General features: G+C 40.0%; 1 protein-coding gene across 1 annotated transcript in view; it reads right to left on the minus strand.

Moving 5' to 3' along the window:
* Nipped-A (Transcription-associated protein Nipped-A) overlaps window positions 1-15,294 on the minus strand; it is a 347,371-nt gene that overhangs the window by 330,943 nt on the left and 1,134 nt on the right. Inside the window, exon 2 of the mRNA XM_067157840.2 lies at window positions 2,884-3,055. Within this exon, the coding sequence (XP_067013941.2) occupies window positions 2,884-3,055 (172 nt within the window). The remainder of the gene's footprint in view (window positions 1-2,883; window positions 3,056-15,294) is intronic.

Genomic DNA, 15,294 nt, shown 5'->3' on the forward strand with positions numbered 1-15,294 from the left:
TGTACCGTAAAACCGAAAGATTTTGGCAATATGTTAATTCATAACTACGAACTCATTTAAGAAACAGATGAGGATTTATCAGAGTATTTCTTAATTATTTCAGACAGAATAAAACTACGCAGTTTCTACTTGCCGAGTGGTATATTCAGTATTCTGGATAGCGACTGTTTGTTCGTGCTTAGTTGAGGTTAGTTAACCCGAACTTCGTGTCGTTTATTTGCTCCTAACCTACTGGATCTATACTAGGCCCTAAATCCTTCATAAATTATGAGTGCATACAGGAAGTGAACAGGTAAGTGTTGCTCAATAACATGTTGTTTATTTCATTTCATTGTTTCGTTACGTTGCAAGTTGCCAGAACTATGGCACAAAAACGTACCTAACAAACAGCCCACAACCACTGCACTCAGAGCACTGACTGAATGCGGGAAGAGGCTACACTGGGCAGCCTATAAAAAAGAAAGCTGCTTCAGTACGTCACGTGATTATCTGAGGCATGGCATTGGCTAGAAATGAACGAGAGTCGATGTGACGAGCTAGCTCTTTCTTGGAGTCGCTGCTGATGAAAGAGTCGGCTCGTGCTAGCTCTCAGGGAGCAAGGAGGGAGCTAGCTCATACAAGAGTCGACTCGTAATTGAACGACTAGCTGTTGATAAAAGAGTCGGCTCGTGCTAGCTCTCAAGGAGCAAGGAGGGAGCTAGCTCTTACAAGAGTCGACTCTCATTGAGAGAGCTAGCTCTGAGCTAGCTCTCTCCAATGAGTCGTTCAAAAGAGTCAGTTCGTTCATGAACGACCCATCACTAGTACATACAGTAGACGGAAGATTTCTGTTCAGTTCAACGTTTTAAGAAATGCGTTGTCTTCTAAGCTAGCAAACAAGCAATTGTTTTATTCTTGTCAGTGTCAGAATTTCTTTCGCTAGATTTGGTGACTTTTCATTACCGTATTCTATTCAGGAGCATCTCATTGGTACGGTGCACGTTTTCTTACCAGATTGCTCGTTCTTGTATATTTCAGTGGTGTGATAGAAGTTTACTTGGTGTGTTTTTACAACCTGTTTTAATGTGCTTTTCATAATGGATAAGATAAAAGTACAACAGATAGCAAATGATGATAAACTGGAATATATTCAAGCAATGGACTGTAATCCTCACATGAAGCGTATGGATATATGGTGAAATTGGAACATTCCTCCATCTGGGAACATGATTCTCGGCAAATGGAGGGATATAGAACGTGCATTTGAAGAATGGGCGAGAGGGAAAAGGAAACTTGTGAGAGATGATCAGTTTCCTGAACTGGAAAGCGTTACTGAAGTGGTTCAAGCAAGCCCATCCTTCGAACATACCAAGTGACAGAACTGTGGTTTGAGTACAGGCCTGTAATTTAGCAGTGCAGATAGGCATCACAGATTTTAAAGCTTCAAATCGTTGGATCGAGAAGTACAAGAATCAGCACTAGCTGGTGTACAGATACATGCAAGGCGAGGCTGCTAGCGTGAATATTGACACAGAAATGTAGAAAAGTACGACACTTCCTCAGCTTCTCGAAAAGTACAGTCCTCATGATGTTTTAGTGTGGACAAAACAGGCTTGTTTTTTTCACATCTTACCTAACAAAACCCTGAAATTTAAAGGAGAAAAATGACTGGCAGTCATAAAAAAGCAAGGAGTCCAAGCTGCTTTAAAAGTTTCCTTACAAGTACACCTCCAATGCAAACACCTGGGTAAGAACTCCAATATTTGAGCAATATTTACGCATGCTGGATGCAAAAATGGGTTCGCAGAAAAGGAAAAAATGCTGTTCGTTGAAAAATGTGCAGCACATCCCAGCGACACAGAATGTGAAAATTGTTTTTTCCCTGGCCAACTGCAGTAGTCGCCTGCAGCTGCTTGATCAGGGCATCGCCAAATGCGTGAAACAAAAATATAAGATGCGGTTCGTTCAGAAGTGGTTAGCATCTTTTCAAACCACAACAAGAAATACAACAGTACTGGAAGCAATGCATTTTGTAAAATTTGCCTGGGATTCAGTTGAACCGAACACCACCAAGAAGTGTTTTAACATGGCTGGTTTCTGTCCCATTGTTGCAGATGACATCACGCCTGTAGGCAGAAACCTTGCAACGATTGATGATTGGTGGCAGATAACAGGCAAAGACAACAATGTAAGCTCTGATATGTATATAGAGAGTGATGACAGTGTTGTGGTCTGTCAGTCCATGACGTCTGACGAAATTCTCAATCAGCAGACGGCAGATAAATGACAGGAAGAAAGTGAAAAAGAAGATGAACCAGAACACACACCAGTGCCTACACTTCAAAAGCGCTAGCAGCAATGGACACAGTGCGATGATATATCAAGTTTTGTCATTGATGATGATGACATGGCTTTAATGACAAGAATGGATTCGGTTCTATGCAAACATGGACAAAAGAAAAGGCAGTCCACTCTAGATATGTTTTTCAAAGCTGTGTAATATATATTTGTTTATTTATTTTGGAATAAGTTATAGTGTGCTGTGTAATGTGTGGTATAATGTACAAGCACAGTAATTCATTTTTATGTTGTTATTTATTCCCCGTGTAAGTTACTGATAACCTATGTTTATGTAGTGACTGTAGTAGTGCATGTAACTAATTAAGGTTGGCGATTGAAACGTGCAAATCTTTTTTTACATGTAAATAAAGTACAGGTTTTTTTGGTAGTATGTTTTCCTGCATTTGTTATCACCAAATTTATAACCTCTTCAAAAACATACTAACAAGGTTCCACTGCACTAGTTATGACATCGCCAAAATGCATTAGGTTCAGTTGTTCAATAGAAGACAGAAATATGTGCAGCCATTTAGTACCTACTTTTAAGCAAGATTATCTACAGACCTCAAAATGCTCACTCAGCTCTTGAGCAGCCTTCAGTTTAATTTCATCCTTTGTGCCAGGATCAGCGAGGATCATGACATATTCTCGGTACGTCATCATCGGGGTAGATTGGTCTAGAATGTTCCTCAGAGATTCCCCTTGCTGTGGGGACTGTTGTGCAGGACGATGGAACCTGTAAATAGAATGAGATGACATCCATAAAGTAACAAAATCTCTAGTAAAGGGAGGAAAAGCACCTGTGTTCCAATTTTTAAAAATCAAAGTGAATGTACACAAAAGCACGCAAATTACAAGCATAGAGAGATATCTGTTTTCTATGCCACAATACACATGATTTTGGTTAGGAGATATTTCTGATATTTCTCCAATTTGATCCAGTCTTTATTGCAAAAACACTATGATTTCACTCACAAACTTTGACTTCCCATTTTCCCACATATTAAAGCTACTTTTGACATAAATAAGACTTACATCTGGAGGTCATCTGAAATTAGGGGTACAAACTGTGTGATGCAATGTTACCTAGCAACCATGCAGGCTGTGATGTAAAGTATTGAAGGATGGCCATGACTTAGAGACATACAGAAGGCTCTTTTAACAAGCAAGTTGCTTTACATTGCACCGACACAGATAGGTCTTACGGTGACGATGGACAGGAAAGGGCTCGGAGTGGGAAGGAAGCAGCCGTGGCCTTAATTAAGGTACAGCCCCAGCATTTGCCTGGTATGAAAATGGGAAACCACGGAAAACCATCTTCAGGGCTGCTGACAGTGGGATTCGAACTCAATATCTTCCAAATACTGAACACTGGCCGCAATTAAGCGACTGCAGCTATCGAGCTCGGTGCTCTTTTAACAAAGAGGGTCCATCACATCGTACTCTAGAGAATTATTTTGTCATTCTTTCTTAGGCCCCGAGTTAGTTTTCCCCTTTTATGCACTATCCTACACTTGTAGACACCAAATTCCAAAGAGATGTCTCTCAAGAATGATTGATTAGATGCAAATAAATTGATTGCTATCAATTTGAATTTCATTTATTGAAAGACATTCATGATCATGTAACGAAGTTCTCAGCCCAAAAAAGTGAAGTGCTAGTAACGACACGAAACAAGAACCGAGTGTATAATGGCATGACATTAGGAGGAGAGCAGTTGAAAAGAACCGAAAGCTTTAAATACCTGGGAAGTGTAATTGAAGAAAATCGAGGAAACATAATGGAAATGAATGAAACAGGAAGGTGTGCAAGTGGATTCCTTTAAGAGTGTGGGAGAAATGATATGGAACAGATACGTACTACAGTGATGTAAAGAAACCATCTACAACACTTATTTTGTGCCAATCTTGACATATGGATAAAAAACATGGGTGATGAAGGAGGGGGCTAAAAGTAGAATACAAGCAGTGGAAATGAAGTTTCAAAGTTTAACAAGAATAGGCAGAGTAAGAAATGAGAGAGTTCAGGAAATGGTAAATGAGATAACCCTACAGGAAAAGATAAAAAAATCGAGGCTGCAGTGGTATGGACATGTTAAAAGAATGGGAGAAGAGAGGATACCAAAAAAGATGTTAGAAATGGAGTTGAAGGGAAGACGACCTAGAGGAAGACCGAGGGAGAGTTGGCTGAAAAGTGTAAAGCATAGCATCGAGGCAAGAGAAAGGAACTGGCCGATGACAGTGACAGGGGAGAAGTGTCAGATGGACAGAAAAGGATGCAGAGGCTTATGTCCCAAGCAGACCCAGTCTGTGTTTGGTTTGGAAACTGCTCCAGATGATGATAATTGATGATGATGATGATGATTTTCACAAAGGGAAATTTGACACCAATTTTTTTGTACTACCAGGCAACTTCTCTAAAAATCACTGACAAACCTTCTGATATGAACTTGTTAGCACATATCATACCTGCCAACTTTCAAAAAGAGAAACCCAGAAGATCCCAAAGCAGAGAAATTTTAACAACATGCACGTGCGTCGCAAAATCTCGAGACATAGTGAAAATGGACGGCAAGGGGGAGATTACAAACAATACTAATACAAGTCAAATAAATGTTATGATCACCCCTGAAATTAAATACTTACACAAAGTTACATCTTGATGAGTGCTCATCTGTTTTCACTGAACACTTGGAACAGTTCACACAGCACACGAACAGTGTTGGAACTACCAGGCTTAGCTTTTGGGATCGTAAATGATGTTAAGCAAGTAATTGATGCACACTGAACATTAACACGCACCTCTTCTTGTGCAAATATGTTTCAGTGTCTTCTTCGCTTCCTTGTGAAGCTCTTGGAATTTCTTAAAGCATTCCTTGCTCCTACAACTCTTTTCTAAATAATAGAAGATGCCAACTAATAGTTTGTCAACCTTAACAGGAAAATTGCTTGCACCTTTCTCAGCAGCCAAGTTAATCAAATGGCATGAACAACCCACTACGAAGACAGATAACTGTACTTCCCTTAAAACAGCAATAACTCCATTCTTCTTTCCAATCATGATTGGAGCATTGTCGGAACAGAACATTACACAATTTGTATTGGTATTTTGCACACCAACTGTGAAATGACCAAATTACCAATATTACTTCCCAATGAATCACCCACCAAGGCTGGGACAGACAACACTGGGCTATCTTTTCCTGCTTTGCCATAAAACTGGTGACAATAGGGTAAAGCTTAGCATTACTACATTATTGCTTCCATCCGTAGATAAAGAAAATGGTTCATGTTGCATGTGAGCAACGAGTTCACTTCTTGAATCCGTAACCATTTCTTTCAAAATGTGTGTGGTTTTTGTACGACCACAGACAAAAATTTTTGCAATTTCTGAACCTGGAAACATTTTCCTAAACAGAGCACTAGCATGATCGGCAGCAGCTAAAGAGATATTATGTTCAATTAAAAATTAAGTGAACAAACATTCCATTATTACTATATCAAGGTCGGCTCCAGAAAAGGTAAAAAAACGAATTAATTTTCTATCATCCTTAAATTTTGCATTGGGGACGTGTTTAACAGACTTAATGTGATTTACTAATTCTGTTCTCTCTCCGTAAGAAACATTTGTATCACACGAGCACATGGGATAGCATGCGAATGTTTTGCCTTTCCGTGATCGTATAAGACAAGGAAATTCAGCAGAATATGCCTTTGTAAAAAATTGATAATATCGTTTCTTAGTTGAAATCATTATAAACACCACTAAAAATACTAAATCGTTTACAAATTCATCACACAATTCCACGAGTTTCAGAACTACCACCAATGTTACGCACACCCAGTCACAAACAAAGCCTTTCAGCTGCTACGAAGCACGACGCAGTTACTAAAGCTGTTATATATATAAATTCACAGACTGGTACTTTTCACTGATTTCTTTTCTTCAAAATCACAGCCTGCTACTTGTTTGGGCACATCTCAGTGAATGAAGTAGCAGTTGAGGTCGAACAGATGACAAAAGTACAGTGATATTCGATAATTGATACATTTACTGGTCAAATTTCAAACACTGCATCTCGTATTACCAGCTACTATCAGAAGTCAAACAAATCCGATTTGACCGCAGAAAGCGGAAACAAGTGCGGATATTCAAATCCATACAATAACATTGTTCATCCGTACAACAGTAAAACACACTCAAAATCCATACATTTACGGAAACCGGAATACTTGGCAGGTATGACATAAGCATCAAAAATAAAAATTCTCCGTTCTTGTATTAACAGTTCCACATTACTCCAGAAAAATTCACTCGCTACAATGAGAATTGGTTGTGCACATAGTCAAAGAGGTTGCCTGTTCTATCAACCCTTCAGCAGGTCTTGGTCTTCACCGTATGGTCGTGCTGAGAATACCTATTTTATTTATTGTACAAAGTGGTGGCGAGGGTGGTTAGTGCAAGCTGCTAAGGATTCAAACATTTCTATTCTTCAAAATTACATTTTGTCTCTACATTATAAGAAGACCCATTTTATCGGCCATAAAAGAAACTTTCTATGTTATGTAAAAACCTTAAAAATCATCAGTTCAAATTCTGTATGTGTATATGTTCAAGGATCACGTGAAAATGCAAGGGGCATATTTTTATGAAATTCGGAAAATATTTTACGATTGTGTTAACTTTAGAAGCCAGGCTAACTCTGGCATTACGATATTTTAAGAAGGAAGAAAGGCTAAGAGGGGAGTGAAAGTTTCTTGCTAATACATACTTAGAAATGTTTCCAATAAATCTCCCCTTAAATGTAATTTTGAATATTTCATACCCCGGCAGCTTTTCTGACTGACAATTTACAGTCACAATTTGAAAACATTGAACATTTTTGACAATGCAACTATGGGAAAGGGCTAGATTTGGGAAGGAAGCAGCCGCAGCCTCAATTAAGGTAGTCCCCTACAGCAGGTGCCTGGTGTGAAAATAGGAAACGACAGAAAACCATTTTCAGGGCTGTTGACAGTGGGATTCAAACCCAAATTCAGGCCCACAGCCACGCAACCCTAACCGCATGGCCAATCCGCTTGGTAAGGGGGAAAAGTATGCAACAACTATCGAGGAATCCCATAGATAATATCCCAACTTGAGAAAATATATAACAGAAAGGATAATAGAAAGAAAAGATGACAGGACAGATAGAAGAGGAGTAATATGGCTTTAGAAATGGCAGATTAACAGACAACCATATTCCCTAGTCCAATTGGGGATTTCAGCCATGTCTGGTTAATCACTCAGATTCACGAGGACAGGGTGTGTCTCAGTACACAGCTCTTCATATACACACAACAACAACACAACACAACAACCACACTAACAACCACCACAGAAACATACAACAGTCGATACATGCAGAGTGAAATGAAGAATAAGATTTTGTACAAGAGGTGAAGGTAATGGTTTTAAGATATATTACTACAAAATAACCATATCCCATCAACTCTCAAAAGAAGAGAAAAAGAAAAATATCCAATCCTTTGAAGAATAAATATACACAGTACAGCCATAAGTTCTGTCAGTAAAATCTAAACGCGCTGTAATATAGTAATTGAGAACAAAGAAGCGTGGCCATGCTGTATGTCATCGTCCACAAGGTCACCTTCACGACTCCACCAGTAACCAGCTTGCAGTGTGCCAATAGCAGGCAGTAGTAAATGATGGAGTGGGGAGTGAGTGAGAACTGTATCACTGTATTGGCATTATTTTGTTACGGAAACCAAGCTAAGGAAATTTTTTCTATGCTGAAACCTATCAGTATCAATGAACGATTTGCATTTTGGACAATAGCACAGTTTAAACAAACTGGTGCAACGGTTGATCACGTCAGATTGGACCGCCCTAGGTGTGTATGCAGGAAGGAAGTTGTGAATACTATTCGTGCAAGGACTTGATGCAATCCTTTGCGTAAACAAATAATTTTGTCTCGTGAAATGAATATATCTCCACGAACTATGTCACGAATTTTGAAGGATGATTTACGTGTTGGTTCATATGAAAGACACACACAGCATTTACTAACTGAAAAATTAAAGGAGATCCCAAGTTTTGTTAACAAGTATGGGGAGAGCCAGTATCACGACATGCTATTCACAAATTAAAAAATATTCACTGTGGACGAGTCGTTTAACAAGAAAAATTATCATACATACACAAGGTCCTCCAATGAAGCAAGAGAGAAAGTTCCATGCGTGCAGTGCGGACATCACCATGTATGGTATGGTATGGTATGGTAGGCAGTTTCCTGGCGGGGAGCATCGGAGGTGTCTACCAGACAATGTTGGAAAAGATGATACCACATATCAATTCAAAGCTGTTTGAAGGCAAATCATGGATTTTTCAGCAGCGTAGCACTCCTGTACACAAAAGCAAAAACGACGCAGCAGTGATTGACAACCAATGTCCCATGGTTTATCGCTGCTACTGACTGGCCTAGTGAAAGTCTGGACCTCAATCCATTGCATTATTCTCGGTGGCAAAAGCTCAAGGCGACAGCATGTCAAAAATGGCACCGTAATATTGAGATATTAACAACATCAGTTACATCAGCTGTCAAAAGTATTTGACTGGACATGATTCGTGCAACTATTGATGAGTGGTCTCAACGTCTTCGCCGCCGTGCTGCCACATATGATGATCATTTTGAATAAGAGTATGTTAATTTTATAAGACTTTTTTTTGCGATTTTTCAGCATATGTTATATTAAAGGGTTTGCATAGTTTTATTTAGTAGTTATATGCATTGAGAGTACTGCCAGAACTTATGGCAGTACTGTGTATAAGCAAATATATGGAAGGAAGGATAATGATGAAAGTGAAAGTAAAAGATTCCTTGAGAGCAATGATGGGCACCTGGCTACCCACGATAGAGCGTCCATGCTCCTAGCATAGAGCGCAGCCACAAGGACTAGCCCATCTGCATATAAATGTAGAGAAGTGCACGCTTCAATACCATTAGCTTGTATAGTGTCCTATATAATAGGGACTAGTTTCAACCCCATATACACTGGGTCATCTTCAGCCACGATCCAACTGGAAAAACATATGCTCACATACAACCAATAATAAAGTAAACAATCCTACTTTAAAACACTTATGAAGTCCGAACAACACATCCAAAACTCAAATCAAATGACACATCAATACTGCTGTAGTTGGTGCTGAATAATGCAGTCACTCCTACAGCAACCAAACGTTCCTGAGCTGATCTGGGAGCTGGCATTCCCCATCTGTACAGACGAACCGCTTGTTTTATAAATTATATTTTGTACAATAGTAATATGGGTAATGATTTGTTTTATTGAAGGGGAACATTCATAACTTCAATAAGTATTCCTTTTCATCCAATGTGTAACAATAGCGTGATAAGCACATTTAATAATACAACTAGGTGGAAATAAATTGATGAAAGAAAGGAAATCCAGAGCCTGTTGCCAGTCATTCGAACGGGTCAGGAATGGAATGAATGAAGCCCCCATCTAGCGGTGAGGATAAGAAATGTGCCAGCTGCTAAAGCCTGTTGCACTCCTCTGGGGCAATAATAAATGACTGATAGATGAAATGAAATGTTAATGGAGAATGTTGCTGGAATGAAATATGACAGGGAAAACTGGAGTACCCGGAGAAAAACCTGTCCTGCCTCCACTTTGTCCAGCACAAATCTCACATGGAGTGACCGGGATTCGAACCACAGAACTCAGCGGTGAGAGGCCGCCTGAGCCACCGAGGCTTCTCGGAACAGATCAACAGTGCTGTATGTCAACAACCATCACAGAAACATACAACAGTCGATATATGTTAAGTGATGTTGATTCCCATAGGGAATCTGAAATACCTGTCCTGAATGAGTAAATTTATAATACCAATATGTCCAATAACGGACCATTTATATTGGTATTATAAATTTACTCATTCAGGACAGGTATTTCAGATTCCCTATGGGAATCAACATCTATATGGCCAAGCAGGCATCAATTTTTGATAATGAGACAAAGTCTCTTAGTGCATTGGCACTGCCGGTGGCTCCAGTTAGCCTACGCAGTGGCCTCCACGGTATGCACTAGCCAGCGTATTGGTAGGTGTGCTAGGTACCAACTGATGAGCCCACCCTAGCACACGAGGGCGAAACGCTGGCAACCAAGAATGAGTTAACTGGAAAATTTATAATGTCCAATAACGGACCATTTATATTGGTATTATATGTTAAGTGAAACGAACAATAAGGTTTTATACAAGAGGGGATGGTAATGGTTTTAAGATGTATTAATACAAAATAGCCATACCCCATCAATTGGTAAAATGTCAAAAAGGACATTAGACCGATTTAACATACAATGGAAAGATGAATTCCTCGTGACATATTATGAAATCGAGCCTCAATGTTAGGGGTATTGCACTATTTTTAACAACTTAAAAACTGTAACACTGGCCATTACATTACAAGATATTAGAATCTAGCTTCTCAATTTTTCGAGTGCAACTACCAAAAAAAAAATTTGAACTTCATTGGCGGTTTTCCACTATGTGTCACACACACACTTTACCTGGCACATGTTTTCTCTCAATCTTGTCCATCACTGCCTTACTGTAGAGCTTGCAAACCTGTGACAATAGGAAACAGAAGAGAAAAAGAGTTGGCCAAAGGAGGTAGAGTAAGAGATGAAAGAGAGAAGCCAGATAATACCAGATTCTACTGAAGGCCCCATGGTCACTGACTCTCATTCCCAACTTGGGAGCCCTCAATAATGTTGCCAGATCCAAATATAATAATTCAGAAGAGTGGACTTGAAAATTTCAGAAGATTTTGACAAAATTTTGGAAGACGTCTAATAAAAAAATTTTAAAAATAATAAGCTGTAAAGATGGAAAACTGGATTATCTCCAGTATACATGAGTGAAGTGAGGTGTAAGGGATTAGAAAATTTATCACCATTGGTTTATTTATCAATACTATACGCCGTGTCACGGAACATTAGTACCACGGGTCGCCACTTGTATCGCAAATATCTACGCGTGGAATGATTCTTGTTTCTTTCCTTCTCAGGGACAATGTGATAGGGCGGTGCACAAGGCTGCCAACCAGTCTACTTAGCAACTAAGGGGGTGGGGTCCCTGGACCACTGTTTTCATGACAGACATTGGCCTATGATGATAACAGCGCATTCTATGTGGCTTAGTGGCGAAAAGCTGAATTAATTTACCACTTTTTCTGTTCTCATGACAAGAGATCGGCTAAGGTGATAGCACTGCCGTCCCTGGACCACTGGTTTCATAAATGACGTTATCACCTTCCTTCTTGCCGTGCGGACAGTATGCGCCGCAGCCATAGATAAAAGCCTCTCGAATGGAGTGTGACCCCTTTCAGCCATTGTTCTCATGACAAAGATTGACCTAGTGCGATAGCAACATGGTCCCTGGACCACTGTTTTAATTTGCTTGCGCTTTTATTCTGCACAGAATTTAATTCTCATCATTCCTGCGAATTAAGTCAGAATGCATTTTACGTTAGCTAATAACAATGCTAGAAGCTACTTCAGCCATGGAGAATGCCGTACTCATCAACAGGTCATAAGTAAATGTACTTCTGCAGGTGGGCTGGTGGGTTCCTGGACATTGCAATGAACACATCTCTCATCTGAATGAATTACACATAAGATCTGAATCATTTCCACTTACAATGTTATAAAACTTATGTGACAGCATCAATTTTTACAGTTCATTTTGAGCACAAAGGATTAGACTTTGTTGAGGTGCATGTGTATATTAATTTATAACCATTGGTTTAGGAGTTTCTAGTGTGTCATAGTTGGTGATGACAGCTATGTAGTATCTGTACCGAATTATGAGAGTAATATCATATTGCATCATTCAGCCAGTAGTAGTATTCCCTTACCGAACTGGGTATTTTCGAAAATATCTATCGGTTTGTGATATTGTACTATTAATGTAAACCACTTTTTAGGAGAGGGGGAGATGGTGGGTCCCCAGCAGTCACAATGAACATTTCTAAACCTCCTATAATGATGTTATTGGCTTTACGTCCCACTAACTACTTTTGCGGTTTTCGGAGACGTCGAGGTGACGAAATTTAGTCCCGCAGGAGTTCTTTCACATGCCAGTAAATCTACGAACACGAGGCTAACATATTTGAGCACCTTCAAATATCACCGGACTGAGCCAGGATCAAACTTGTCAAGTTAGGGTCAGAAGGCCAGCACCTCGACCATCTGAGCCAATCAGCGCTGTTAAGGAAAGATTGATAATGGTGATAAGTAGTCAGTTTTGGGAATCATTAGGAATGATTGAAAAGTATTGTTTTACAATACCTGAAGTAGCAGAGAGAAGAGATCCTTCCTCTACACTAGCTAGAAACCCACCATCCCGCCCCAAAAAATATTCTTACAGTACTTATACAGGAGATGAAGGTGAGATAGCATGAAAGAACAAATTGTCACCATTATCTTTGTTCCTACTAGCCAGCTCCAATCAACTGCGATCAGCTGTGTGGCTCGCACAGAGAGTTCAGCAAGAAAAGTTGAAAGCAAGGAGCTCAACATAAAGCAGAACAAGGCCAGATTCAGTTAGGGACCTATGGTCGCTAACACACACTCCCGAACTGAGGAGCCCTTGGGGATCCCCTTTTACAACCGGCAGGGAATACCATCCTCTCCTAAACATTCATAACAAATTAAAATGGAAGAGATCCAACCCTCCAAAGAATGAAGGTATCAGCAAAAGAAAGAAAAGGGCTATGAAGGGCATGAAAAGGTAAAGATGATGATGGTGGTGGTGATGCTTATTGTTTAAAGGGGCCTAACATCTAGGTCATCAGCCCGTAATGGTACAAAATGAGATGAAATGCAATGACAATTTAAAAGTTCAAAATTCATCCACTGACCAGAATTCAAAACGTGATGATGAAGAATGAATGGATGAATATGAATTTAAAACAATCAGTGAATTCGACCCGCAATGCCTCACCTTCCCAGAAACTGTAAGACTGATCAAGGGACTGCTTCCAAAGCACAAACCTGAATCGATGATGCCTGTTGTCAAAAGGGGTTCAATATCCAGGTCAACAGTCCCTCATAATGGCACTTATCGCTAGTAAAGCAAAACCATGGTATTTCTCAAGTTGCGTACTAATCAAAGGTAGCGTAAACTCAGTGTTCCAAACATTATGGTACTACTCACAAGTATTGTACGTCGTACAAGAAACGCAGACCTTTGGTGTTTCTCACAAAATGGCGCCATTCGTACACAACGCAAACCCAGGGTGCACCTGACATAGGGACTCTTACTACCCTGTGGTGTTAGGCATAAAGTGGTACTAATCACAGGCAATGCCCAGACCCGTGGTTTTTCTCACATAATGGTACAAATCACGGGCAACGGAAGCCTGTGATGTTCTGCATATAGTGGTACTAATCACAGGTACTGTAAACCCACAGTGAAGCACTCTCTGCTGCTACGAATCATGAACTATTTTGTACCTAACACAGTGGTACTACTCACAATTAAAGGAGAACCACGGCTTTCCGCGCGTGGTGGTACTAAACACAAGTAGTTTCATGGTTGTAATTCAGTCATCCCTTGGTTGCCCCTTTTAGTCACCTCTTACGACAGGCAGGGGATACCGTGGGTGTATTCGTCTGCGTCTCCCACCCACGGGGGGTAGCATGAAAAGGAAAGACTTCCTGGACCTCCCAAACCTAATACCATTGGAATCAGAAGAGAGCAAGAGTTCACCAGGGAAGTCAGACAATATAAACATGAGCCTAGGACAAGTAAGGGCAATGCTAGACTCAGTTACGGGGCCCCTAGTCACCACACCATGCTCCCACATTGAGCTACACTGGAATTTACTCCTTTTAGTCACCTCTTATGACAGAAAGGGATATTGTGGATGTATTCTACCATCCCCACCCAAACAGGATAATAGAACAGATGACAGAAAAGTTAGATCATATCACAACCAGAAACTAAATCATGTCGATGAGATGATGTCAAAACCTGAATTTAAAAAAGAACTAAGCAAATATACTTAGGCTTACATATTGGGACAGACAAAAATTGTACACTATGTTTTGGAAAAATGTAGCCTGTACGAGTTAAGAGGAAAGTCGTTTTAAGGACCAAATCAACGTGATAAACAGCCTCGAGTGAAGACAAAACCAGATATGCATAAGACTATCTGAACAGATATCAGGTTGTGCAAAAGGTTAGCACACAATAAGATGTCCTGGACAGATTCATCAAACGAATTGCTTCTACTTCTTCCTATTTTCCCACATCCTGGTGGGTGTGAACTTGGCCCTATTTTGTGACACTTATTGATGCCAGCCCTATGTGCAGGATGTATTCACTATTGCATGCTTCTGCGGAGGAAGATAGTGTGGTGTGCTGCGTATGTATGAAAGAGGAGTGTGTTGGGACAAACACAAACACCCAGTCCCCGAGTCAGAGAAATAAATTGTTGACGAGTGCACCTAAGGACAGTCAATAGAGAGTGCAAGGCATTTGCCGTTCGGTCCAACATGAGGGAGCATGGCATTTGTCATTTTAGGCTAGTACTAAGAACTTAATTGCTTACTGACGTAATATGACATCTGGCGGAGTTTTTTAGAACTTAAGTTATTCGAATAGTGTCGCTGTACAAATCCTAGTTCTGTATGGCGGTAGTCTCTGATGGAAATGTGTATACCTCCTACAGTGTACGAGTTTGGCGCGCCGTTAGCCTACAGGATACAGCAGTGTTATGATTGCCGCCAATGTGGATAGGTGTTTGTGCTTTTCGTAGCCATAAATATTTTTGGTTTTCGTAAATATAACTGTGAATGTTTCTTCTTTTGTAAATTATTATTTATTTATTGCAAGTTGCTTTACATCGCACCGACACAGTTAGGTCTTATGGCAACAATGGGACAG

The sequence above is a fragment of the Anabrus simplex genome, chromosome 14, assembly GCF_040414725.1.
Source record: "Anabrus simplex isolate iqAnaSimp1 chromosome 14, ASM4041472v1, whole genome shotgun sequence".
Taxonomy (NCBI): Eukaryota; Metazoa; Arthropoda; class Insecta; order Orthoptera; family Tettigoniidae; genus Anabrus; species Anabrus simplex.